The following is a 25,834-nucleotide window of genomic DNA, read 5'->3' on the forward strand; positions in this document are numbered from 1 at the left end:
GATTTGACCATGGCACGGGAACTTCCACATGCTGCAGGTGCAGCCATAAAAAAGAAAAAAAAAGAAAGAAAATGAAGTGTTATGTTCTAGTTTAGCCTTCTTATTTGTAAATGGGCAGTGCAATAAAATTATAAATAACAGTTCTTAAGGTGTTAAGTACAGATACTTTCTAATCCTGCATCTTGTCACCTCATTAAAATTTTTTTTTCATATTTTTTTCCAAACTTAGTGATTTTATTTTTAAAATGTAGTAGAGAATAAATTCTTCTGTTCATGTCTCCAGTGCAACTCTTGGGAATTCTTCCTCCTTAACTTGCTTAGCTTATAATATTGAGAGTGCTGTTGCAGTTTGTTTTTCAGATCCAGATGGTTCAAACTCTTTGGCTCATCATGATAATTCTTTTGGAAAATTTAAATGTGATTTCACTTTATGTCATAGACATTTTTGTAATATTTAAGTGATTATGCATTTAATGTATTATATCTTATGTTTATTAAATGTACAATGTGAAGATAGCTGTTGCATTCTTTGCTCTTAGTTCTGACTTTATTAGTGGATTTTGGTCTGCTTAAAATGAGGGTTTTGAATTAGTGGTGACAGTGCCTTGGGGAGGCTCTAATCCTCAAGTGTAATTTTCATCATTTCTCTTAAACCGTCAAAAATAAGCAAGCAACCAAAGTAAAACAGTGAGCTCACCAAGCAAATTTAAATTCATACTTATTCTAGAATGTAGCCCCTTAGTATCTCTTGTATGGAAATCCTGGCTGTCAGTGAGTGGGATACACTGATGTGGTAGATGTTTAGTTGTTTGTAGCTGAAAAACTAAAGGATTATGATAGAGCCACATATTAATACCTTTTTTTTTTTTGTCTTTTTGTCTTTTTGCCATTTCTTGGGCCGCACCCTCAGCATATGGAGTTTCCCAGGCTAGGGGTCGAATCGGAGCTGTAGCCACTGGCCTACGCCAGAGCCACAGCAACGTGGGATCCGAGCCGCATCTGCGACCTACACCACAGCTCACGGCAACGCTGGAAACCCACTGAGCAAGGGCAGGGACCGAACCCGCAACCTCATGGTTCCTAGTTGGATTTGTTAACCACTGCGCCACGACGGAAACTCCCGTTTTTTTTTTTTTAATATACTTTCACATAATGGGTCTCTACTGGGTGTAGAATAAGTAGGTATTTTTCCCCTAAAGATGCTATTTTCATGGTATTTTTTTCTTTACGATTATTCATAGTGAAGCAACACACAAAGATTGGAAACACATAGTTGAGTAGTACCAGTGATATGTTGATTTTATCCATTTTGACAGTGATAAACTGCTTGATTATGTCATTTCTACTTATTAGGTTGGGTGAATAGAGAATTAGCTCTAATATGTTGATATTTGAAAATCTGTAGTAAGGCCTTCTGGGTCCTAAAGAAACCTAGTGCCCATTTAGTTGATTTTGTGGTGATAAATCTGTTAGAGTGAGAAAGCTTATTTATGATTGGCTGAAAATAATTCAGGAAGTTATGTATTTACTGAGTGTTTATTATACGCCAAGCAGTTTGCTTTGAACTTGGCTGTATAGTGATGAACTGTATATAATGTAATCAGTATAATCCATTGTTTTCTGGAGTGCATAGTCTATCAAGATCGACTTGGATTGGGAGTTCCCGCTGTGGCTCAGCAGATTACAAACCCAGCTAGTATCCATGAGAATGCAGGTTCAAGACCTGGCCTAGCTCAGTGGGTTAAGGATCTGGTGTTGCCATGAGCTGTGGTGTAGGTTGCAGACACAACTCAGATCCTGCATTGCTGTGGCTGTGGTGTAGGCCAGCAGCTGCAGTTCTGATTGGACCCTCTAGCCTGGGGTCCATATGCTTCAGGTGTGGCCCTCAAAAGCAAAAAAAAAAAAAAAAAAAAGGAAGAGAGAGAAAAGAAAAAAAAGATGGATTGAATTGGGATCTAACGCTCCTTGGAGGGTCAAGACTGAGGAGGATCTGAAGGAAGTGTAAGAAGGGTTAGCCTAAACCAAGGTATGAGGGTTTGTGGATCTGAGATTATGGTTATTGTGATGAAGTCTTTGTGGCAGAGATGCCAAGCAAAATGAGGACTGAAAATATCTATTGTATTTATAGCAACAAAGAAATCAGAGTTGACCTTGGAGATAGATTTGGTTGAAGTATAAATATAGGGTGGGGATATTTTATAAATAGGAGAGATGTGGAATAGAGAGGGAGAAACCTGAATGCTTGAGAATTGATGGGGAAGAATAAGAGGTTAAAAATAAGATAGAGAGTAGTTCCTGTTGTGGTACAGAGGAAACGAATCCGACTACTCTCCATGAGGATGCGGGTTCAATCCCTGCCCTTGCTCAGTGGGCCATGGATCCGGCGTTGCCATTAGCTGTGGTGTAGGTCAGAGACGCAGCTCAGATCCCATGTTGCTGTGGCTGTGTTGTAGACCAGCGGCCTGGGAACCTCCATATGCCACAAGTGACCCCCAGCCTGGGACTCTCTATATGCTGTAAGTGTGGCCCTAAAAAGCAAAAAAAAAAAAAGAGAGAGAGAGAGAGGGATAATGTAATAATGTGGGTCTGTAGGGATATAGCCAAGATTGACTTTGAAAGGGCAACATTCTGTTATAATAGGAAAGAATGAGTGTGGAAATTTAGTGGCAGGAAATTGAGGGGTGCAGATAACATTTTGATACTTTATTTTTTCCATTAATTAAAATTTTTGGCTTTGCTAAAGTAAATAATTTACTTGACAGGAATTAACTATAAAAAGTGTTTGTGGGAGTTCCCGTCGTGGCGCAGTGGTTAACGAATCCGACTAGGAACCATGAGGTTTGGGGTTTGGTCCCTGCCTTTGCTCAGTGGGTTAACGATCCGGCGTTGCCGTGAGCTGTGGTGTAGGTCGCAGACACGGCTCGGATCCCGCGTTGCTGTGGCTCTGGCGTAGGCCGGTGGCTACAGCTCTGATTCAACCCCTAGCCTGGGAAACTCCATATGCCGCGGGAGCGGCCCAAGAAATAGCAACAACAACAACAACAACAACAAAAAGTGTTTGTTTGTTTTTGCTTTTGAGGGACGCACCTGCAGCATATGGAGGTTCCCAGGCTAGTGATCGAATTGGAGGTGTAGCCGATGGCCTCTGCCACAGCCACAGCAACTCAGGATCTCAGCTGTGTCTGCAACCTACACCACAGCTCATAGCAATGCCAGATCCTTAATCCACTGAGCAAGGCCAGGGATCTAACCCTCAACCTTATGGTTCCTAGTCAGATTTGTTTCCACTGTGCCATGACAGGAACTCCTATAAAAAGTGTTTTTGAAAGAAATTCTTATTTGGGCTTTTTCAGTAACTTGAAATGCATGAAGTGGCTTTTTCATTTTTGTGTATATAGTGATATATGGAGGTGACTAGTTATCTGATCTCGTGAAAAGTTTTGAGATTGAAAAGATCTGTAAAGATGATTTAAATTGATCATTGTTTTATTTTCGATAATACAGTATATGAGGCATGCTGTGTTTACATGCATGAGTCATGCATGCAATAATAAGAAAAATGTGTCTTATTTCTGAAAACAGGTGAAAATACATGCACAGGTACATTAAAATATCCCAAGGGGAGTTCCCATTTTGCCTCAGTGGTGAGTTAAGAACCGGACCTAGTATCCATAAGGATATGGTTTCCATCCTGTCCTCCCTCGGTGGACTGAGGATCCTGTATTGCCACGAGCTATGGCATAGGTCACAGATATGCTCAGATCTGGTATGACTGTGACTGTGGCATAGGCCGGCAGCTGCAGCTCCAATTCCACTAGCCTGGGAACTTCCATAATGCTGTAGGTGTGGCTCTAAAAGGAAAAAATAAAAGAATAAAATAAAATATCCCAAGGAATTGATTGTAATGGGATTTTATCTTAGGTTTCTTGGGGAATTGTGTTTTTTGTGTTTCTGTGTTTTTGCTTTTTGGGTTTTTTTTTTGTTTTTGTTTTTTAGGGCTGTATCCATTGCATGTGGAGGTTCCTAGGCTAGGGGTCCAGCTGAATCGGAGGGGCCAGCCTACTCCACACCTATAGCAACTTGGGATCTGTGCCATGTCTTATGATCTACACCACAGCTCACAGCAGTACCGGATCCTTAACCCACTGAGCGAGACCAGGAATTGAACCTGTGTCCTCCCTCATGGATTCTATTCAGATTATCGTTTGCACTATGCCATGACAGGAGCTTCTAAGGGGGTATTTTTAACTTAAGGATTTGTGGATAACGTCAGGGTGGCTCAGACAGCAGTGCTATTTGTTGGAATTGCTTGGTTAAGGACAGACCTTCCACCAGCAGTTCTTCTCCCTCATGTATAGTGATTTCCTTCATCAGCCACCACTCACCCTGCCTCAGTCCCCTTTTCCCCTCTCCTCTTGCTTCACCCATTGGCTCCGAGTGGAGAGCATGAGAAGTTTGTTCACTTCTTGTAGGTAGTGTGATAGAGTGATAGAGCTAGCTGACATGTCGGGCGGGTTGACTCCACAAAAATGAAAGGACTTTTAATTTTCTTTTAGTTTTGTCTTCAATTAGATGCATCTTTTTAATTCTGTAGATTTACTTTTTGTTTTGTTCTTTTTTCTCTGGTCTTCTAAATACAATCAGTATTGAACCTGTGCTTGAGTTTGTTCAAACATAACAGAACAACATTTTAAAAATTCTTTTAATTTATCTGGAGCCGTGGAATTTAGCCAAAGGCAAGGCTTAATCTTTGCTCGGACCTGAGTGAATCAGAGTGAAAAATCATTCGACACTCTGGTAATCATAAGGAGAGTAATTTGTTTCCAGCTAAATTTATTTTCTCATTTTCATTAACATTTAAAAATATTTTTATTCGTGCTGCTGGCTAGAGAATCATGAAATATATTCTTTTAGAAATGTCCTTTAAGAGAATCACTCCATGATTCAGAGCATTTCTGGATTCTGTGCATTTTTATGTTGCACCCAATTCATATGTATGATGTATCTGCTCATTTACCTTTAAAATTTTTCTTTGGTAGATGATATGTTTCTCTTTTCTTTCCTACTCATATTTCTCCTTTGTTGGAAATAAAGTGTCTGGTAGAGGGCAGACTCTGTGGTCTTAGGAGTAGATTACATGGAATACCTGAAACTGACTTGATTCTGAAAGAAAAAAAGATAATTCACAAATTGGCTTCTGCATAAAGAGACAGTGACTGTATAGCTTAGTGAGTTTCAGGTTATGTGACTATATAGCTGAATACATGAAGTACCAAGTAATTTGGTGTACCCAGTTGATTGAAAAATCAAGGAAGATTGGTACCTCTTCAGTACCTTGTATTTTCTTTGAGATGTGCTGTGTTTCAGGATCTTTAATACCAGTTTTCACTTTTATAACTGACAGGGAACGTTTTTACATTATTTGACATTTCTTGAGTTGATTGACAGAGTCATAGAGTTAGGATTTACTGGAAATAAGAATCAGAGTGTGTTTATGTTAAAGTACTTTATTTTATTTATTTATTTATTTATTTTTATTTTCCCACTGTACAGCAAGGGGATCAAGTTATCCTTACATGTATACATTACAATTACATTTTTTCCCCATCCTTTGTTCTGTTGCAACATGAGTATCTAGACATTTTTTTTTATTTAAGTACTTCGGAATAAAGCATTTAATTTCTTTTTCACTTGAAATTTATTTTTAAAGTCAAAACTTCTTTATTATTATTTTTAAAAAATTTCATTTGAAAGAAACTGCTTGAGTGAACCTAAGAGCATGCTGAGTTATGAGCTGCAAAGTTTGTGTACCATCTCAAATGGTTTGTTGAATACTGTACTCTAACATAGACAGATGTATTTAATTTCTCATAATCTTTAAATATCCTTTTTTTATTCCCAGAAGATGGTCTTGGCAGTTGAATGAAAAATCGTAGGCTGTGGAACTTCTTTAAAATCCTAGAAGAATGAGCACAGCTTTTAGGTACAAATACAGCTGTACTAGGGACTGTTCTTTCCTTGTTGTCCTTGACTCCTTCCTGGCAAGCTGTGCCTGCTTCCTTTTCTCTTGACTCAGGCACTGGGAACCCAGGAACCTTGCTGGGAGCAGTGTTGAGTTATTTCCTGCTTAGCTAGACCCATATGTAGATCCAGAGTCCTTTTTGCCTGGTCTGTTTGGGCTGAGTTATTGATACCTTGATATTCTGACACCACCTGCATTCCTTTTCTTTGTTTTTGTTTTCCTCTGCCTCCTTCCTCCCCCAAGTGTGATTTACAAATGATTTAAAGTTAAATCTATACAAAACTGTATATGAACAAAAGGGTCTTAAACAGAAGGTAAAGATTTTTCTTTCTGTCCCACCCACTATTCTTTATCCTACTCCCTAGAGTAAAGCGTTTTTTTTACAGCTTACTCTTTTGTTTTTCCTGGTAGATTTCATTGTTATTTAAAATACTACATTAAAATCTTTTTTTTTTTTTTTAATTTTTCACTGTACATAGTTGTTGATGCTGTTTTTACTGCCCATAGTAAAAGTCAGTAAGAGGCATTTGGTTTACCTCCTTTTACTTCTCTTCCCTTCTTGACCTTCCAGGTTTTATTTAGTGAAGCTTATTTTTATTTGGCCAAATTTATAATGTTTATGTTCTTTTTACAACTAAGATTAAAACCTTCAGTGCCTTTTCTAATAGGTTATTTCTAAAAAAATAACCTAATAGAAATCATATTTACCGTATTATGATTATTTAAATACTATTGTCTGTAGAACCAAGTAGAGTGACTAGACAAGTCACTCAATTGTCTAGTCAAGGAAAAATAATCTTTTTTCTCTAAATGAAAATGAAAATCCTTTAGTATCTTTTTTTTCTTTTCCTTTTTTTTTTTTTTTTTTTTTTTTAAGGCCGCTGTATGGCATATGGAGTTCCCAGGCCAGGGATCAGATCCAAGCCACAGTTGTAACTTATGCCAGAGCTGTGGCAACATCGGATCCTTAACCCACTGTGCCCAGCCAGGGATGGAACCTGTGTCCTAGAGTTGCAGAGATACCCATCCTGTTGCATCCAGTGGGAACTCGTATCATTTCTTTGTATTTCTTTTTTGTATATTTCTTTGTCCTGTGTTGTTACAGTTACCTCTTTTAGAATTTTTATTTTTTTGATGTGAGATACATGCGGGGTAAAATTTCAGATTTTGAAGTGACCTTAATGTAGTCCAAACATGATTGAAAGAAAAAAAATTTTTTTTCTTAGAAAGTGGAAAGCATTGCTTAGCTGTTTATTCTCACCTCCTGTTTTGTAGGACTGATGCCATTCAGATGCCATTTTAATTCTCATTCCTCCATAGTGGTGTTTTTGCTTTAGAAATTTTTAGAATTTTTCACTTTTTTCACTTGTTTTAAAATTTCAGCAGTCTAGAAGAATCATGTATGTCATTCTCTTTATTGCTAGATGATGAGACAAGGATAAAGTATTATTTTAAGGTTTACCTGCATGAGATGTTACGTTACCTGTTGTACCAAGAGCTTTTGAAATTTATTTTTTCTCTAGGAGTTTGTAATAACAGGCAGTTACCAGGCAGGACTATGGGGTAATAGGCCAGTTAAGAGCATGGAGTACGCAAACAAAAGCCATTTGAGATGTTCAAGCTGTGAATGGCTCACTTACCATACCCCTGCAGGAATGGGAAATGCTGCCATTTATAGCAGTGGGAATAGAAGCTAGGCACCCTTAGGTAAGACAGCACTGACTCTACAGTAATTCTAAATTAGAATTTAATAAGGTTTTCTCACTAAAGCTTTATTGTTCAGCTTTAAAAAATTGAATCATGATGTTGGTAATAGTGATGATGGTAGAATGATATTTGAAAAATTTTGCCTTTTATTATGTGTCAATCATTGTACTTGTTATTTTCCTCACCTTTTCTTTTTTTTGATAGGCAAGAAATATATTAAGATAGGATGCTTGTGAGAGATGCAAGCAGGCAGGCAAGGAGGCTCTCTCCTCTCACCTTTTCTTATTTAGTATTAACAAAATATTCCTTGGAGGTGTTATTATTGTCTCTCTTTTATAGATGAAGACATTGATTCTCTGTAAAATAAGTGGCAAAGCCAGGATTTAAACTTAGGTCTGTTGGAATGGAGAGCTTGATGTTCTTAAGCACGACTACACTAGATTCGTCTTCCGATGTAGTAGCTGGGCAGGGCGGCTCGCGGCGGTGAGCCAGTTTTTATTATCTTGTTCCAGTATCTGAGTTATACTCTTAGTGGAGTGGTATTTTTTCTTCAACCTGTTTCTGCCAGTTATGTTTGTTATTGTGTTTGTTGTTTAGTGAGATGAAACAAGTTTTTGAAAGGATGCATTGGAGAAACAGAATGTATTGTTAAAAATAAATTCCAATAAATTTCTTTTTGAATTTTTTTTGTAGATGAAACAACTCATAAGAATTGTGGGATATAAGGTAGCATTGTGACTTGACATTTAGTTGTTTTTTTTTCTTTCTTTCTTTCTTTCTTTTTTTTTTTTTTTGCTTTTTTAGGGCTGCACTGGAGGGATATGGACGTTCCCAGGTTAGGGGGTTGAATCAGAGCCACAGCCACTAGCCTACACCCTATCCATAGCAACATGGGATCCGAGCCATGTCTGCAACCTACGCCATAGCTCACAGCAATGCCGGATCCTTAACCCACTGAACAAAGCCAGGGACTGAACCTGTGTCCTCATGGATACTAGTTGGATTCATTTCTGCTGCACCATGATGGGAACTCCTGTTTTGCATTTATTTTTAAGTTCTTGCTTCACTTTTGAGAGACTGAAACTTGAAATTATATGCAGTTTATTTGTGATTTGGCTCATATGCAACTAAGAAGTTAAAACTCCAATCAAATGAAAAGACCTTGGCTCTAAATCAGAAATGGGTAAATGAAGTACATTTATACAATTTTAATTAAAATAGTCAGCACACGTGTAAACACACACACACATAAATTTTCCTGTTTTAACTTTGATCCATTGACCAGCCGAAAAGTTTTTTGCTCAACTCTAGCACAGGGTTGGCAGAGGGTCTTTGTCTTTAAAGGGCCAGATAATATTTTAAGTTCTGCAGGCCATGAGGTCTCAGTTGCAGCTATTCAGCTCTACCCTTGAAGATTGAAAGACGCCTTAGACAATATGCAAATAAATGCATATGGCTGTGTTTCAATAAAACTTTATTTAGAAGCATAGCCTATTGCCTTATTTGGCTCCTGAGCCTGATCTCTGCTCTGAGATTATAATTCAGGATGTTTGGAGTTGTTTTGAACATTTTTAGAATCCTCAGTAATGGACTCTGAGCTTTCTCTCTGGTAAACGATTGTGTTCTGTTTTAGGTAAGGGATTTCTTTTTTTTTTTTTTTTTCTTTTTTGGTCTTTTTGCTGTTTTCTTCGGACCGCTCCCGCGGCATATGGAGGTCCCCAGGCTAGGGGTCGAATCAGAGCAGTATCCACTGGCCTACGCCAGAGCCACAGCAACGCGGGATCCGAGCCACGTCTGCAACCTACACCACAGCTTACGGCAATGCTAGATCGTTAACCCACTGAGCAAGGGCAGGGATTGAACCCGCAACCTCATGGTTCCTAGTTGGATTCGTTAACCACTGGGCCACGACGGGAACTCCTAGGTAAGGGATTTCTGAAGAAAGTGTGGACAGAGAGCTGAGTAGATCCAAAGTGATCTTAGAAATTCTTTGATAGTTTACTCATGGTTTGAAAGATCACGACACTTCATGGTACCACAGGGTTGTTTGTTTAGCTTCAAAGTGTTTGAAGTGTTTGCTTCATGTTTTCTCTGAGGTCAGTTGATAAATGCTGCAGTGGTGAGTAGATCCCAGATTGCTGGAATAGACCTCTGATCTAAACAGACTGGAGTTTCCAGGGGCTGTGGATGTACAGTATAAACTTGGAAGAGTAAATTTTACTTCAGTGTATTCCATAAGTTTTAGCACTCTACTACTGAATCATATACAAAGATGTGGAATTGGGTAACGGGTGTTCCGCATATAGTAGAATCTTGAAACTTTAGACCTGGAAGCAACCTGTAGATCCAGCCCACTTTTGTAGAGGAAACTGAAGCCCAGAGTTATTAAGCGAATTGTTTTAAATCACATGGCTTAGTAACAGACCAGGGAAAGATCAATAAAAAGCTAATTTACCTCCATACTATCTTGCAGTACAGTAAAATTTGTACAAAATTTTGATTTATATACAACTTTCTAGGATACATTTTGTGAGTGTTTATGTCCTAGATCAGATATTTAAAAGAAAACTTTTAATTATTTATGGATCTGTTACCTAATATTTTCTGTAGTGATTATAAAAATGCCCCCCAAATTGTTTGATTCATCCCATTCACTTACAAGTAGTCTTTGATAGCTTTTAGCCTTTCATCTTACAAATAGTAATTTTTTTAACCATAATGTAGCTTTTATTTATCCAAATATTTATGAATAGGCCCTTTTTCATTCTTTGATTAATTGACTGAAATAACTGGATTTATGCTTTTTTTTTTTTTTTGTCTTTTTGCTATTTTCTTTCTTGGGCTGCTCCTGTGGCATGTGGAGGTTCCCAGGCTAGGGGTCGAATTGGAGCTGTAGCTGCCAGCCTACGCCAGAGCCACAGCAATGCGGGATCCATGCTGTGTCTGCGACCGATACCACAGCTCACGGCAACGCCGGATCCTTAACCCACTGAGCAAGGCCAGGGATCGAACCCGCAACCTCATGGTTCCTTGTCGGATTCGTTAACCACTGAGCCATGACGGGAACTCCAGGAATTTATGTTTCTAAATGATGGCTAAGAGTTTCTTTGAAGGCTGTACATTCAAAATATCCACTCCTTGAATCACATTTTTATATATGTGTGTGTGTGTGTGTGTGTGTGTGTGTATATTATTATTATTATTATTTTTTTTTTTTTTTTGCTTTTTAGGGCTGCAGCTACTGCATATTGAGGTTCCCAGGCTAGGGGCTGAATCGAAGCTGTAGCTACTGGCCTATGCCCACAGCCATAGCAACGCAGAATCTGAGCCGCATCTGCGACCTACACCATAGCACATGGCAATTCTGGATCCTTAACCCACTGAGCAAGGCCAGGGATTGAACCTGTGTCCTCATGGATGCTAGTCAGATTCATTAACTGCTGAGCCACGACGGGAACTCCTATATATGTATTTTAAATGAGTAGTAAGTATGGTTGTAGGTTTTTTTTTTTTTTGTCTTTTTGCCATCTCTTGGGTCGCTCCCCCGCGGCACATGGATGTTCCCAGGCTAGGGGTTGAATTGGAGCTGTGGCCACCGGCCTATGCCAGAGCCACAGCAACGCTGGATCCGAGCCGCGTCTGCGACCTACACCACAGCTCACGGCAATGCCGGATCGTTAACCCACTGAGCAAAGGCAGGGATCGAACCCACAACCTCATGGTTCATAGTTGGATTCGTTAACCACTGCACCACGACGGGAACTCCATTTTTTTTTTTTTTTTTGGTTGTAGGTTTTGAAAGCAAATTTTCAATAAAACCAAACTTTTATATTTAAAATTTTCTGCGTACTGTTTTTATTACTGTGTTTGTATGTATCTTCACATGTAGGCTGTAAAATCATTTTAACTTTAAATAGAAGCAATAAGACACCTAGATTTATGATAACATTCTAAATAAATTCTAAAGCCCATCTTTTCAGTGGATAAGCTGAAGAAGTCATTACTCTCACCTATGAATTAGTTTAGATATATTCCTTTTTTTTCCTCCAAACTCAAAATATTCCCTGAAAGAGTATGTTTACCAGTCCTGATAATTGTTATTGCAGGTGTTCTTGCTTCTCCATAGCTGTATCTCTGGCTTTAGCCTTACATGAACTTCTGAGCCCCATATGATAGAGGAGTACCAGCTGCAGCTCTGCTTATCTCTTCCTTTTAATAAGGCACCTGTGAACCCACAGTCTAGCCTGGTTCTTTTTTCTTCTAAAACATTCTCCCCTCTTTTTTTTCTCGCTCTATAGTTTTTTTACACTTAAGTAGAAAATGGGGGCTAAAGGAATAATGGTAAAAGTTTGCCAGTTTTGTTTGATTTGCAAATTTGATACAGCAGATTATTTATTACCTGCTCTGAGTGAGGCAGTTAGTTTGGTTGGTCCTGAGGAGTCACTGGGGAATAAGCCACAGTCTGCTTAGACAAATAGTCACAGATATTCTTACTGGAATTAAGGGTGCTGTAAACAGATTGTAAAACTTAAGGGAACAGTCAGCAGAGGAAGACTTCCCAGAAAAGTTATTTGGATTGGACCTGAAAAGATAGACACTTGCGAGTGAGGAGAGGAGAAGGTATTTTCTGTTTATTATGAACATTATATGCAAGAACAGGGGGTGTGAAAGCCTGAGGTTTGTTTGGGGAATTGCACATAGACTGCAATGCAGTTGACCCTTGAACCCTCAAAGCTAACCCTTGGCTCAGTTGAAAATCATGTCTGAACTTATAGTTGGTCCTCTGTATTTGCAGTTCTGCATCCGAGGATTCAACCAACTGAGGAACATGTAGTACTGTAGTATTTACTATTGAAAAAAATCTGCTTATAAATCGACCAGCACAGTTCAAATCCTTATGGTTCAAAGGTCAACTATAGAGGCACAGAAAAATGAATGGGAAACTAATTTTTCATGTCAGTTGTTGAGTCTTATGTCCCTTGCTAATTTGAGGTTTTATCCTTGGCTTAATGGGGGAGCCACCGAAGACTTTAAAGCAGTGGATTAATGTGATTTTTATTTCTGCTTTACTTAGAAGCTTCAAACACAGATGTCTTTAGGGACCAGGCAGGAAACATACATATGAAGCTGCTAGAAATGTTCAGGTTCACAGGACAATAAGGCCTTGCCTAAAACTTTGCACATACAGACTGTTTGAAAACACTGTGTCTGCCAAAGGAAACAGAATATTGACCAAATCCAATCTGAAGTTGGATCCCTGCTTGAAGCTATCTCTGAAAGCTTTCTGGAGAATGTTGTACAATGTTTGGTATGCAGAAAGTCGATGGTGTTTATCTAATAAATGGATGGATAAATTAAAGGGTCGGATTGTGTGTTGCCTGCAGAGATTCATTAGTAGATTATTAAGTGATAATGCTTCAATTAGTACACAAAATTGAGAATGGAGAAACATAGAAATGGTAGAATCATCAGGATCTGATTACCAGTTATAGATGAAGAGAGGGAAGGATTAAAGATGCCTTTGACATTTCCAGCTTGGATTGAATGGGTGGTGATATGAATCAAAAGAGAGAGAACATGAGAGAAGGAACAACTCTGGAAATTAGATAACTGATTTTTTTTTAATTGGATGGGATAAGGAATTATTTAAATTTTGCTAAATGCTAAGGCACTATCATAGCTATCCTTTTGGGGGTATTATTTTGAGGCCTTTAGCGCTCATTCCTATTTTTTTTCATTTATTCTTTTTTGGACAGAGACTGTAACAGAATTTTTTTTTTTTTTTTTTTTTTTAAGGAAAATCTCACTCCTGCTTACAAATATTTCCTTAACCTACATTTATGTCTGTGGCTATTTTTCAGACATAAATCTTGCTTAGAGACTCTCTAATTTTTTTTTTTGTCTTTTTGCTATTTCTTGGGCCGCTCCAGCGGCATATGGAGGTTCCCAGGCTAGGGGTCGAATCGGAGCTGCAGCCACCGGCCTACGCCAGAGCCACAGCAACGCAGGATCTGAGCCGCGTCTGCAACCTACACCACAGCTCACGGCAACGCCAGATCGTTAACCCACTGAGCAAGGGCAGGGACCGAACCCACAACCTCATGGTTCCTAGTCGGATTCGTTAACCACTGCGCCACGATGGGAACTCCTGTAATTTTTTTATTTTTATTTTTTTCTGCTGTACAGCATGGGGACCAAGTTACACATACATGTATACATACTTTTTCCTCCCATTGTTGTGTTGCAGTGTAAGTATCTAGACATAGTTCTCAATGCTACACAGCAGGATCTCATTGTGAATCTATTCCAAGAGAAATAGTTTGCATCCATTAACCCCAAGCTCCCGATCCTACTCCCTCCCTCTCCCCCAGGAGCCACAAGTCTATTTTCCAAGTCTATGATTTTCTTTTCTGTGGAAACGTTCATTTGTGTTGTATATTAGATTCCAGTTATAAGTGATGTGATATATGGTATATGTCTTTCTCTTTCTGACTTCACTCCGTATGAGAGTCTCTATGTAGTTCCATCCATGTTGCTGCAAATGGCATTATTTTGTTCTTTTTATGGCTGAGTACTATTCCATTGTGTATATATAACACATCTTCCTAATCCAATCGTCTGTTGATGGACATTTGGGTTGTTTCCATGTCGTGGCTGTTGTGAATAATGCTGCAATGAACATGCGGGGTGCATGTGTCTTTTTTAAGGAAAGTTTTGTCCAGATATATGCCCAAGAATGGGACTGTTGGGTCATATGGTAGTTCTATGTATAGATTCTAAGGTACCTCCATACTCTTCTCCATAGTGGCTGTACCACCAATAGTGTAGGAGGGTTCCCTTTTCTCCACAACCCCTCCAGCATTTGTTATTTATGGACTTATTAATGATGGCCATTCTAACTGGTATGAGGTGGTATCTCATGGTAGTTTTGATGTGTATTTCTCTAATAATCAGTGATGTTGAGCATTTTTTCATGTGCTTGTTAGCCATCTGTATATCTTCCTTGGAGAACAGTCTATTCAGGTCTTTTGTCCATTTTTCCATTGGGTTGTTGGCTTTTTTGCTGTTGAGTTGTATAAGTTGCTTGTATATTCTAGAGATCAAGCCCTTGTCCGTTGCATTGTTTGAAACTATTTTCTCCCATTCTATAATTTGTCTTTTTGTTTTCTTTTGGATTCCTTTGCTGTGCAAAAGCTTGTCAGTTTGATTAGGTCCCATGGGTTTATTTTTGCTCTTATTTCTGTTGCCCTGGGAGACTGACCTGAGAAAATATTCATGATGTTGATGTGAGAGAATGTTTTGCCTATGTTCTCTTCCAGGAGTTTGATGGTGGCTTGTCTTATATTTAAGTCTTTCAGCCATTTTGAGTTTATTTTTGTGCATGGTGTGAGGGTGTGTTCTAGTTTGATTGATTTGCATGCAGCTGTCCAGTTTTCCCAGCAATTCTTGCTGAATAGTTTTCTTTTCCCATTTTATGTTCTTGCCTCCTTTGTCAAAGATTAATTGGCCATAGGTGTCAGGATTTATTTCTGGGTTCTCTATCTGTTCCATTGGTCCAAGACTATAATTTGTAAAATAAAGTGTTAATCCTACACTGATGGTTGTCAAATGATACAGATTTCTTTTCTTTCAGTTTTTACTAGAGAATATAATCTTCAACTCTCAACCTTAATTGCAAGCATACTTATGATAAATAATATTTGTAGAAAATGGTCTAATTCTTATACATGTTTGGATGTTTAACTTCAAGACCATCAAAAACTGGATACTTCTGTTATTATTGATCTTTTCTGACAAATTGCTTTGGATTTGTATATATTTATATTTTTCTATATATCCCATCACTTTGGTGTTATCTCCTCAGTTTGCATTAAAAAGCTCTCTAAGAAGCAAATACAAAGAATCCATGAATCCATATTGTATATTCTGTAAGGCTGTTGCCAAGGGGTGTTGTGCCTTGGGAGATGAAATATTGTTGTCCTCTTTATCAAGACTGCAAAATTTTCTCTGAACTTAATGCTAGAAAAAGTGATTTTTGTCTTTTTGTTTTTTCTTTTGAATTACTGTTTTTTTTTTTGATATTTTGGACACTGAATTGAATATTATGACCTTCCCTTTGTTTTGGCTGCTATGACTTTGAGAGTCACATTTATAATCAGATGACAGTTGTAAATCCTTTATAATTTTAGTGTATTAAACTGTATCTTTCAGTTCTTATTGTTTTATTTTTACTTTAATCTTTTTTGTTAAAATGTTTTCTTTTCTTCTCTCTCTCTTTTTTTTTTTTTTGTCTTATTAGGGCCCCACCCGCGGCATATGGAGGTTTCCAGGCTAGGGTCCAATTGGAAATGTAGCTGCCAGCCACAGCCACAGCCACAGCCACACCAGATCTGAGCTTCATCTGCGACCTACACCACAGCTCATGGCAACAGCAGATCCGTAACCCACTGAGCAAGGCCAGGGATCGAACCTGCAACCTCATGGTTCCTAGTCAGATTTGTTTCTGTTGTGCCATGACGGGAACTCTAAAAATGTTTTCTTTATAGTTGTGTTTATTCTGTTAGATGTCATAGATCTTTTTTAGTAATGGGATATTATAATTCAAATAATACAATATTTAAAAAACTAACATAGAGAGAAAGGAGCAAAAAATCAGATTCAGTCACATATCCTAAGTATATAACTCATTGTATTTTTACAAAGTGAACATAATTGTGTAATTACCTCTCAGAAATAGAAATAGAGCCAGAACATTTCTAGTACCCCAGAAGCTTCCTTAAAGCCCCATTCAAGTCATTGTTCTCTCAAGGTAACAACTGTTTTGGCTTCTGTCCCATCAGTTTTGCCTTTTTTTGTTTTTGTTTTTGTTTTTTTTTGGTGTTTTTTGTCTTTTTTGCCTTTTATAGGGCCGCTCCTGTGGCATATGGAGGTTCCCAGGCTAGGGGTCTAATTGGAGCTGTAGCCACCAGCCTATGTTAGAGCCACAGAAACGCCAGATCCGAGCCGCGTCTGCAACCTACACCACAGCTCTCGGCAACGCCAGATCTTTAACCCTCTGAGCAAGGCCAGGGATCGAATCCGCAACCTCATGGTTCCTAGTCGGATTCGTTAACCACTGTGCCACGACGGGAACTCCAGTTTTACCTGTTTTGAACTTTATGTAAATGGAATCATACAGTATGTACTTTTAAAACTGAATTCTTTTGTCTAAAATTATGTTTTTGACATTCAGGTGATATGTTTTCGTTGCTATAGTATTTTACCTTATAAATACATCACTTTTGTTTATCCATTTAATTGTTCATAGATAATTGGGTTGCTTCAGGTTTTTTCCTGTTTCAGATAATGCTGTGAGAATTGTGTATGCACCTCTGATAGACACATATCTAGGACTACTGGAACATAGAGTAAGTGTGTATTGAGTTTCAGGAGGTGTCAATAGTTTCCAAAGAGCTAGTGTCAGTTTCCCCTTCCTCTAGAATTGAATTGGGTGGTCCTTTTGTTCTGAGTCCTTGCCAACATTTGTGGATGGGTATTTTTAGCCTTTCTGGTCATTTGTTATAGTATCTTTTGTAGTTTTAGTTTGCATTTCCTGAATGCCCGTGGAGTGAATGTTTATATCTTTACTGGCCAATTGGCTATCTCCTTTTTCAATATCTGTTCAAGGCTTTTACCCCTTTGTGCATGTTTTTTTTTTTTTTTTTTTCTTTTTAAGGCCACACCTGGCATATAGAAGTTCCTGGGCTAGGGGTTGAGTCAGAGCTGCAGCTGCAGGTCCATGCCACAGCCACGCCAGATCTGAGCAACATCTGCAACCTACACCACAGCTTGTGGCAATGCTGGATTGTTACCCCACTGAGCAAGGCCAGGGATTGAACCCACATCCTTGTGGATATTAGTCAGGATCTTAACTCATTGAGCCACAATGGGAACTCCTACCCATTGTTTTTATTTTGTTCTGTTGATCTGTTTATGTATCCTTATGTTGATACCACATTGTTTTATTGCTGTAACTTTATAATAAGCCTTTGCCTATTTTAGTATATGTCCCACATACAACATTGTTCCTCAAGGTATTCTTGACTAGTCGTAGCCGTTGCTAAAATAATTTTAGTGTAAATTTTCGAAGCAGCTTGTCAGTTTTTATGGTAAAAACCCTGCAAGGATTTTGATTAGAATTTCACTTATTCCACGAGGTCATTTTGGTGAGAACTGATAGCAACTGTGTTGAACGTTTTACTCTGTGTAAGTCTTTTTATTTTAGCTCTATTTTGTGTTGAATGTTTTTATTAGATATATTTCTAGGTATTTGGGTTTTTGAAATGATATTTAAAAAAAATTTTGTTGTCTCATTTTTTGTTCTTAATATATATTTAAGTTTTATTTTTGACATTTTACTTTTCATTTATACTATACTTAACTATCTTTAAAACTTGCTGTGAATATTTAATTCTTAGATTTTCTACCCATACAATCCTGTTGCTGCTAGTGATGACATTTATTTCTTCCTTTTATTTATTTTTCTTTCCTTATTGCACTGTCTATAATAGAGTCAATGGCTCAACTCACTGCTCATACTGTTGATTTTTTAATTTTAACTATATATCAAACTAGCATGTATTTATTTAGCACTTAGTTTGTCTGTTTTAGAGATTGACACACCTAATTCTTTTATTTGATAGTGAGCTGAATTCAAAGCTGCAAGATACTTTAGAACAAATTGAGGTAAGAAGGATTATTTCTTAAGAGTTTTTCTTTTCAGAAGATTTTGAATAGCATAGATGCATCTTACGTTTTGACTTTCATGTCATTGCCAGTGTTTCTAGATTACTACATTTTGTGTTTTTCCTTTGGAATATCTGTGCATGGTCAAGTTAATGTTAATTTATTTATACTCTCAATAATACTTTGGGAATTGTGGGATCTTAAAGAAGTATTTGAAAATATTACCATATTTCAGAAAAGATATTACCAGAATGATCCCTAAACTGTTAGTCACAGGTCTGTTCTCATGTACATTATAGCCAAAATACTTACCATATATTATTTTTTGATTACCATCTACTTCTTTTTAGTTTAGTGATTTTATTTATATAAGAGTAATTTTTGGCTGATGATAACCCTCCTGAATTCCTAAACTTTGTAGTAATATCGTATGTAATTCATCAAAAATGTGGAAACTAGAAAGGAAAAGATATGTCATTGTGAGTATAAAGTCTTGATTTCCCACCTACATTTATTCAGAGTTCATCTCTTTCCTCAGCAATCTTTGCAAAAGCAGAGTGTTCATTTAAATAAATTTAAAAAGAATTATTTGATTTTGGAGTTCCTGTTGTGGCTCAGTGGTAATGAACCCAACTAGAATCCATGAGGACATGGGTTTGATCCTTTGCCTCTCTCAGTGGGTTAAGGATCTGGTGTTTCTGTGAGCTGCAGTGTTATAGTCATGGCTTGGATCTGGTGTTGCCATGGCTGTGGCATAGGCTAGTAGCTGCAGCCCTGATTGGACCCCAACCTGAGAACTTCCATATGCTGTGGATATGGCCCTAAAAAGACAAAAGGAATTCTTTTATTTCTTCTGGTGTTTTATTTTATTGTTTTCCTGATGAGAGCACTTATAAAAGTTGAGGCTGGGAATTCTCTTATGGCAGAGTAGGTAAGGATCCAGCATTGTCACTGCAGTGGCTCCAGTCACTGCCATGGCATGGATTCTGTCCCTGGTCTGGGAACTTCTACATGCTGCGGAGGCACGGCCAAAAAGCCAAAAGTTGAGGTTGGGCTTTCAAATGACCTTTTGGGAAAGTAGTTTTTGCTCATAAATGCAATTATTTCCTAATTGTAAGAATGACAGTTTGTTTATTTGATAAATATGAATAGAGCTGCTTTGAAACCTTCAATAAATAATTACCTGAATATTTTAATGAGGACTTTCTTTTGAAAGGTCAGTTTTCTTCATTCTTAATATGCAATATTATTCTGTGCTTGTATAGAAAATTGTTATTTTAAAATGAAATCATTGAAATAGAGAGCCATAAACAAAGTTGGTACATTTATTTACATTTTTATTTGTTTTTTTGAGTATTAAATCCAGTATGGTACTAAGTGTGTTTAGATATTAAAAGTAAGAAATTAGTCTTAATTACATTTAGAATGGATAAGCAATGAAGTCCTACCCTACAACACAGGAAACTATATCCAATTTCTTAGAATAGAACTTGATGGAAGATAGTATGAGAAAAAGAATGTATATATTTTTGTGACTGGGTCACTATGCTGTATAGCAGAAATTGGCACAACATTTTAATTCAGCCATGCTTTAATTAAAAAATTGAGTATAAAAAATTAGTAATAAAAAAAATAAGACCTTGAAAACATAATTCCTTAACCACCTCCTGTATCCTCTTTTAATTACATAGGAACAGTTGGATGTTGCTCTGTCTAAAATCTGCAAGAATTTTGACATTAATCATTACACCAAGGTTCAACAAGCTTATCGACTTCTTGGAAAAACACAGGTTAGTTTTGAAAGGATGTTTTCTTTTTCTTTCTTTTTGTCTTTTTTTAGGGCAGAACCTATGGCATATGGAGGTTCCCAGGCTAGGGGTCAAATCAGAGTTGTAGCTGCAGCCTACACCACGGCCACAGCAACACTGGATCCTTAACCCACTGTGTGAGGCCAGGGATTGAATCTGCGTCCTCATGGATAGTAGTCAGATTCATTTCCGCTGAGCCATGATGGGAACTCCTGAAAGGATGTTTTCTTTCCTCTTCATTGGTAATCTTTTGATCTTCATGATTGCTTAATATTGAATATTGTTAATGGAGTGTGCTGAAAAGTTTCATTTAACAAAGTAAGTTTTTATGTTGTGTTAACAATAGTAATATGATTGTTCACAGGCTCATAGTGTGTCTAGTGTGATTAAAACATTATAGAAGTTTATTTTGAACTATGGAGTGTTTTTCAAGTGTAATATTTTCACCATTTTATTTAGGTTTTTTTTTGTTGTTGTTTTTAAGTGGCTGCACCTGTGGCATATGGGAGTTCCTGGGTTAGGAATTGAATCTGAGTCATAGCTGCAATTTACTGTGCTGGGCTGGGGATTGAATCTGTACCTCCACAGTGACCAGAGCCACTGCAGTCAGATTTTTAACCCATTGTGTCACAGAAGGGAACTCTGTAGATTTTTTAAAAAGTATACTGTAAGATAATCAGTGGGAGAGGATCTAGGTCTCTCTTACTTCAGCTCTTAGTCCTGAATGAGAACTTCTAACTTTGGAGCCTCATGGTTCCCAGCTGGGCCAGCATGACTCCCTCAAAGTGGTATGTGGACTTTTATGAATTGTGCACATTTCTTATAAAACAGATCTGTTCCACTTATCAGATTTTTCAAAGGATTCTGTTATCCCCAGGATATCCTCACTACTCCCATGATGCATGACTTTACATACGCTTACTGTCCAAGGGAATCCTTGAAAAACTTGAAGCAGAGGTCATGGTTTGAAAATTAATTATATTTCTGCATATATGGGATTATACATTTATCTATAGAATAGCCAAACATGATAGGTGTAAATGTTTTTCTTTTCTTAAATGATCTCTTGTCTTAGAAGTAAATTTAAGACTCCACCAAACCATTTAAACTCAATTTACGTTTTATAATAGGAACAAAGAAATTTGCTTGTTTATTATACTTTTAATTTTTATATATATTAATCTATATCTAGGGGAAAGATACAACAGGAAGACCCTTGGTAATTTCGAGGGACATGTTTAAAGACCTTGGAAAATATGGCTGTAACTTCTGATTTCCCCCATTAGATGAATTCTTTCACTCATTAAATATTTATTAGTACCTACTATGTGCATTGCTCTGGGTACCTGGATATAGGGCCTCATGTATCTTACCTTCTAGTGAGGGAGATCAACATTAAAGAAATAAATCAGAAGTTCCCATTGTGGCACAGTGGAAATGAATTCGGCTAGTATCCATGAGGATGCGGGTTTGATCCCTGGCCCCACTTAGTGGGTTAGGGAACCAGCATTGCTATGAGCTGTGGTGTAAGTCACAGATTCGGCTCAGATCCTGTGTTCTCTGGCTGTGGCATAGACTGGCAGTTGCAGCTCCAATTAGAACACTCGCCTGTGAACTTCCATATGCCACAGGTGCAGACCTAAAAAGACAAAAATAAATAAATAAATAAATAAATAAATCAGCGTAAGTGGATAGAGTGATGGAAAGTACTGATTTATACAGTCAGGAAAGGCTTCTATGAGAAGGTGACCATTGAAAATCCTGGATGGTTTGTGAAAGAAAGATGGCAGAGGGGATCCAGAGGTGTGAATATGCATGGCATGTTTGAGAAAGGGCAGGATGGGTACCATCATTAATACCCATCAACAACGCATAGCAACAGAGCAGTGTTCACGATGAAGATTTATCTTTAGTACTGTGATGTTGTGGTTATTTGAAAGGTTATTTGCAAATAATCACTACTTCCATTATAATTCTGTGAACAACAGTGATCTTTGTGCTATAGTTAAATTGGCAAAGCTTTTTCCTATGCCTTTCAAATCTATTGATTTATTTATGTTAATAATATGAGATTATGTTGTATGTTTTTTCTTCCCATAGACAGCAATGGATCAACTTCATATGCACTTCACCCAAGCCATTCATAATACCGTGTTTCAAGTTGTTCTTGGTTATGTGGAACTATGTGCAGGAAACACAGATACAAAATTCCAAAAGCTGCAATACAAGGATCTCTGTACAGTATGTCATAACTTAATTACTGTTCATATGAATCTCTCTGAGTGTTTGAATTCATATTCCATTTTTCTTAGCACCTACTATTTGAAGATGTAACTAAGGTAAAACAAGGATGTCTGTGCAAAGTTTTTTTCTCTCACATTATTCTTTTCCTCAGAGAAACTGAAAGATTCAGTCACACAAGTGGTAAAGTTGAAGAGCTGGTACAGATTTTGTGGAGTGCAGCTGCTTCTGAACGCACTCTTGACCCTCTTACACAGCTTATTTTATCCTTCTCTTTCAGGCTCTTAACTCTCTTCTTGGGGGTGCTTTTAAGCAATTATATTTGCTGATTTTCCATACATACTTTCAGTCAGTCTTTTTGACTATTTCTGTTTCTGTCAGCATCTGTAACCAATTTTTTTTTCATTTTTAAAGAAACATAGATTTATAGGTAATATAATTCACAGGTGGAAAGTGAACTGAATTGGGTTCTGTTTTAGAATTGTTCTTGCTGGCGGATTGATGCAAAATGTGAGGGAAATAGAACAGTGGTGTTATTTGCTTTTATAGGGAAGCCTTTTCAGTAGCAGAAAAAACATGAATTCTGTTTGATATCTATTAACATTTAGGTGAACTTGTTGAGGAGGCAATTGGATAAAAAAAAACCTAAGGAAGCATTCTTGTCATGGCTCAGCAGTAACAAACCTGATTAGTATCCATGAGGATGCGGTTTCAATCCCTGGCCTTGCTTAGTGGGTTAAGGATCCAGTGTTGCCATGAGCTGTGGTGTAGGTTGCAGATGCAGCTCGGATCCAGTGTTGCTGTAGGCTGGTATAGGCTGGTGGCTACAGCTCCAATTTGATGCCTGGCCTGGGAACTTCCATATGCCATGGGTGCGGCCCTGAAAAGATAGATGGATAGATAAATAAAATAAAAATACCTAAGGAGATCAGAAGTGAAGTTATAGATTTAGGAATCATCAGCACTTAGTTGTATTTTAAGTCATGATGTTGGATAAGATGATTGGGGGAAAAAGGGTGTAGTAAAGAAGACAGGAGAGCCTTGGGTGGACCTTCTGATATTCAGGGCTTGGGCACTGGAGGAGGGACTGGTAGAAAAGTCTGAGAAAGAGCAGCTGGCTGGGGAGGAGGAAATCTAGGCAATAGTAGTGTCACAGCATCACTTACAGAAGTGTTTCCAGGAGAATCAACTTTATACTTATATCAGATGCTTCTAGAGAGTCTGAATAAGGTGGTACCATAGAACGGACCACTTAATTTGACAGTATGGAGGTCATAGTTGACCTTGGTCTCTTTAATTCTAGCCCAAGAATGTCCATTGTCTCTCACTGGAAACTTTCTTGAGTGTTCTCTTTTTTCAGTTCAGAAAATAGCAGTTCTAGGAAGTAGATACCTAGTCTCTGCTATAATTATGTCCAGGAATTAACATGAAATTAAACTAATGTTCATTCTTCAGTGAGTTTGTCCATTGGGAACTGGAGATATATTCTTACTTGAACTCCAACAAATATTCCAGAAGGATGTGATTACAATGCTAGAGTAAGGATTAAGTTAACTATGACAAGGGATGGTTGTTAATATTAGCTAAAAAAGTCTCTTTAAAAATCTCTTCAGAGTTCCTGTCAGGGCTCAGTGGAAAAGAATCTGACAAGCATCCATTAGGACGCAGGTTCGATCCTTGGCCCAACTCGGTTAAGGATCTAGCGTTGCCCTGAGCTGTGATGTAGGTCACAGATGTGGCGTTGCTGTGGCTGTGGTATAGCCCAGCGGCTATACTCCGGTTCGACCCCTAGCCTGGGAACCTCTGTATGCTGTAGGTGCGGCCTTAAAAAGACGTACACAAAAAAATCTCTTCATAAATCATGAGGACTGTTGCACAAATTTTATGATTATTTCTGTGATATAGTTGCATAATTACATTTTAAATATCCAGTCCTAAGAACAACTGTCATTTGAGAAGTTTCAGTGATTTTGAAATGTATTGTTTATTTTCTTATTTATATATTTTCTGGTTGATAGTGTACATTTTAAAATTAAATGTTCAAACGATCAGTTTTATTTTTTGATTCTATGAGTGTTGATGTCACTAATAGATGATGCTGTCATAATAGATAATTTAAATGTTAAAGCAATTGATTACAAGTTAGTAATTTTTCCATTAGAGCAGAAAATATTTAAGTATTTTAAACAAATTAGGCTTTTTTTCAGTCTTTTTTACTTTGATTAAATCTGGTGTATGTGTGTATGCCTGTAGCATATTTTGTTACCATTAAACTTTTATATGCTATTAAAAGTCAGACATGTTTTTGCTCATGCTTCTTGAGAAAGCCTTCTGTGCTTTTACATAAAAGAGAACTGAAAGTTGTACTTAGCTTATACATTTTTATGAACAAAAATTTGTTCTTAAGATGTTTGCCATAGCTTTTTAAAGAAAATTTCTTTTAAAAGACTATAAAATAACCTTTTGAAGTTAACTGTGGATATTTAAATTATCAGATAACAAAAGGCTTATCTTTCTTGATTTCATCTTGAACAAATGCTTGTTAAAATTACTCTCAAGAAACATCTGGTACATCTTTATAAATTATATATGTGTGATAGTAGGTGGGATATATATAATTAAATTAAGGAAACAAATGATTTAGTGATACATTAGAGCTTAGTCATAGAAAACACCCCCACATACATACAAAGAACAGCAGGCATGTATATTATTATTCATCCAACATAGTTGTACATTTCTGGTTTATATTCAAGTTGTGCTAAAAACATGAGTTGAAATAATTTTGGTTTGGAGTGGTGAGAATAGTAGCAGATGTTAATGCATTCATGGAAGAATTTCTATTGAGGAATGGATTTAATAGAATTAGGTGTGATAGGTTCTTTAATGTTGAAAGAACAGACTCAGGGGAGTTGAATAATGAGATGAGGAATATGATGCATTTTAAGGTGGCCCACTTTCTTTTGCATGATTCTCAATAAAAAATTAAGGAAGTTTAGAAATTACCTCAGGCCTCTTGGAAGTATTTAAGTCAGTGCTTTAGAAGCAGACAGGGATGTGAACATGTCTTAGATGCCTAGTTTTAATTTGTTTATAATATTGGGTTATATTTGACCTGTTTAAGCCAGGTAAGATTAGGAAGAAATTATCTCTCATCAGAGATAAATTTATTTATTTAGTTTGATGAAAAGATGCATGCTTTTAGTAACTGGGTTCTGTAAATGAAAGTGGTTAGATCAGGAGAGGAAAGTAGGAGGAATCCTTAGAAGTTCAACAAATAGGCTGAAGAAAGGAAATATATTTTCCTGGTGAGAACACATATCAAGGATGT

The 25,834-nt window shown here is 37.4% G+C and overlaps 1 protein-coding gene across 1 annotated transcript in view; it reads left to right on the forward strand.

Annotated features, from left to right (window-relative positions):
• Positions 1-25,834, forward strand: part of VPS50 (VPS50 subunit of EARP/GARPII complex) — a 137,769-nt gene that overhangs the window by 27,350 nt on the left and 84,585 nt on the right. The window contains 3 exon segments of the mRNA XM_047752045.1: positions 18,412-18,454; positions 20,146-20,244; positions 22,363-22,503. Coding sequence (XP_047608001.1) covers positions 18,412-18,454; positions 20,146-20,244; positions 22,363-22,503 — 283 coding nt within the window.

This window comes from Phacochoerus africanus, chromosome 11, assembly GCF_016906955.1.
Source record: "Phacochoerus africanus isolate WHEZ1 chromosome 11, ROS_Pafr_v1, whole genome shotgun sequence".
Lineage (NCBI taxonomy): Eukaryota > Metazoa > Chordata > Mammalia > Artiodactyla > Suidae > Phacochoerus > Phacochoerus africanus.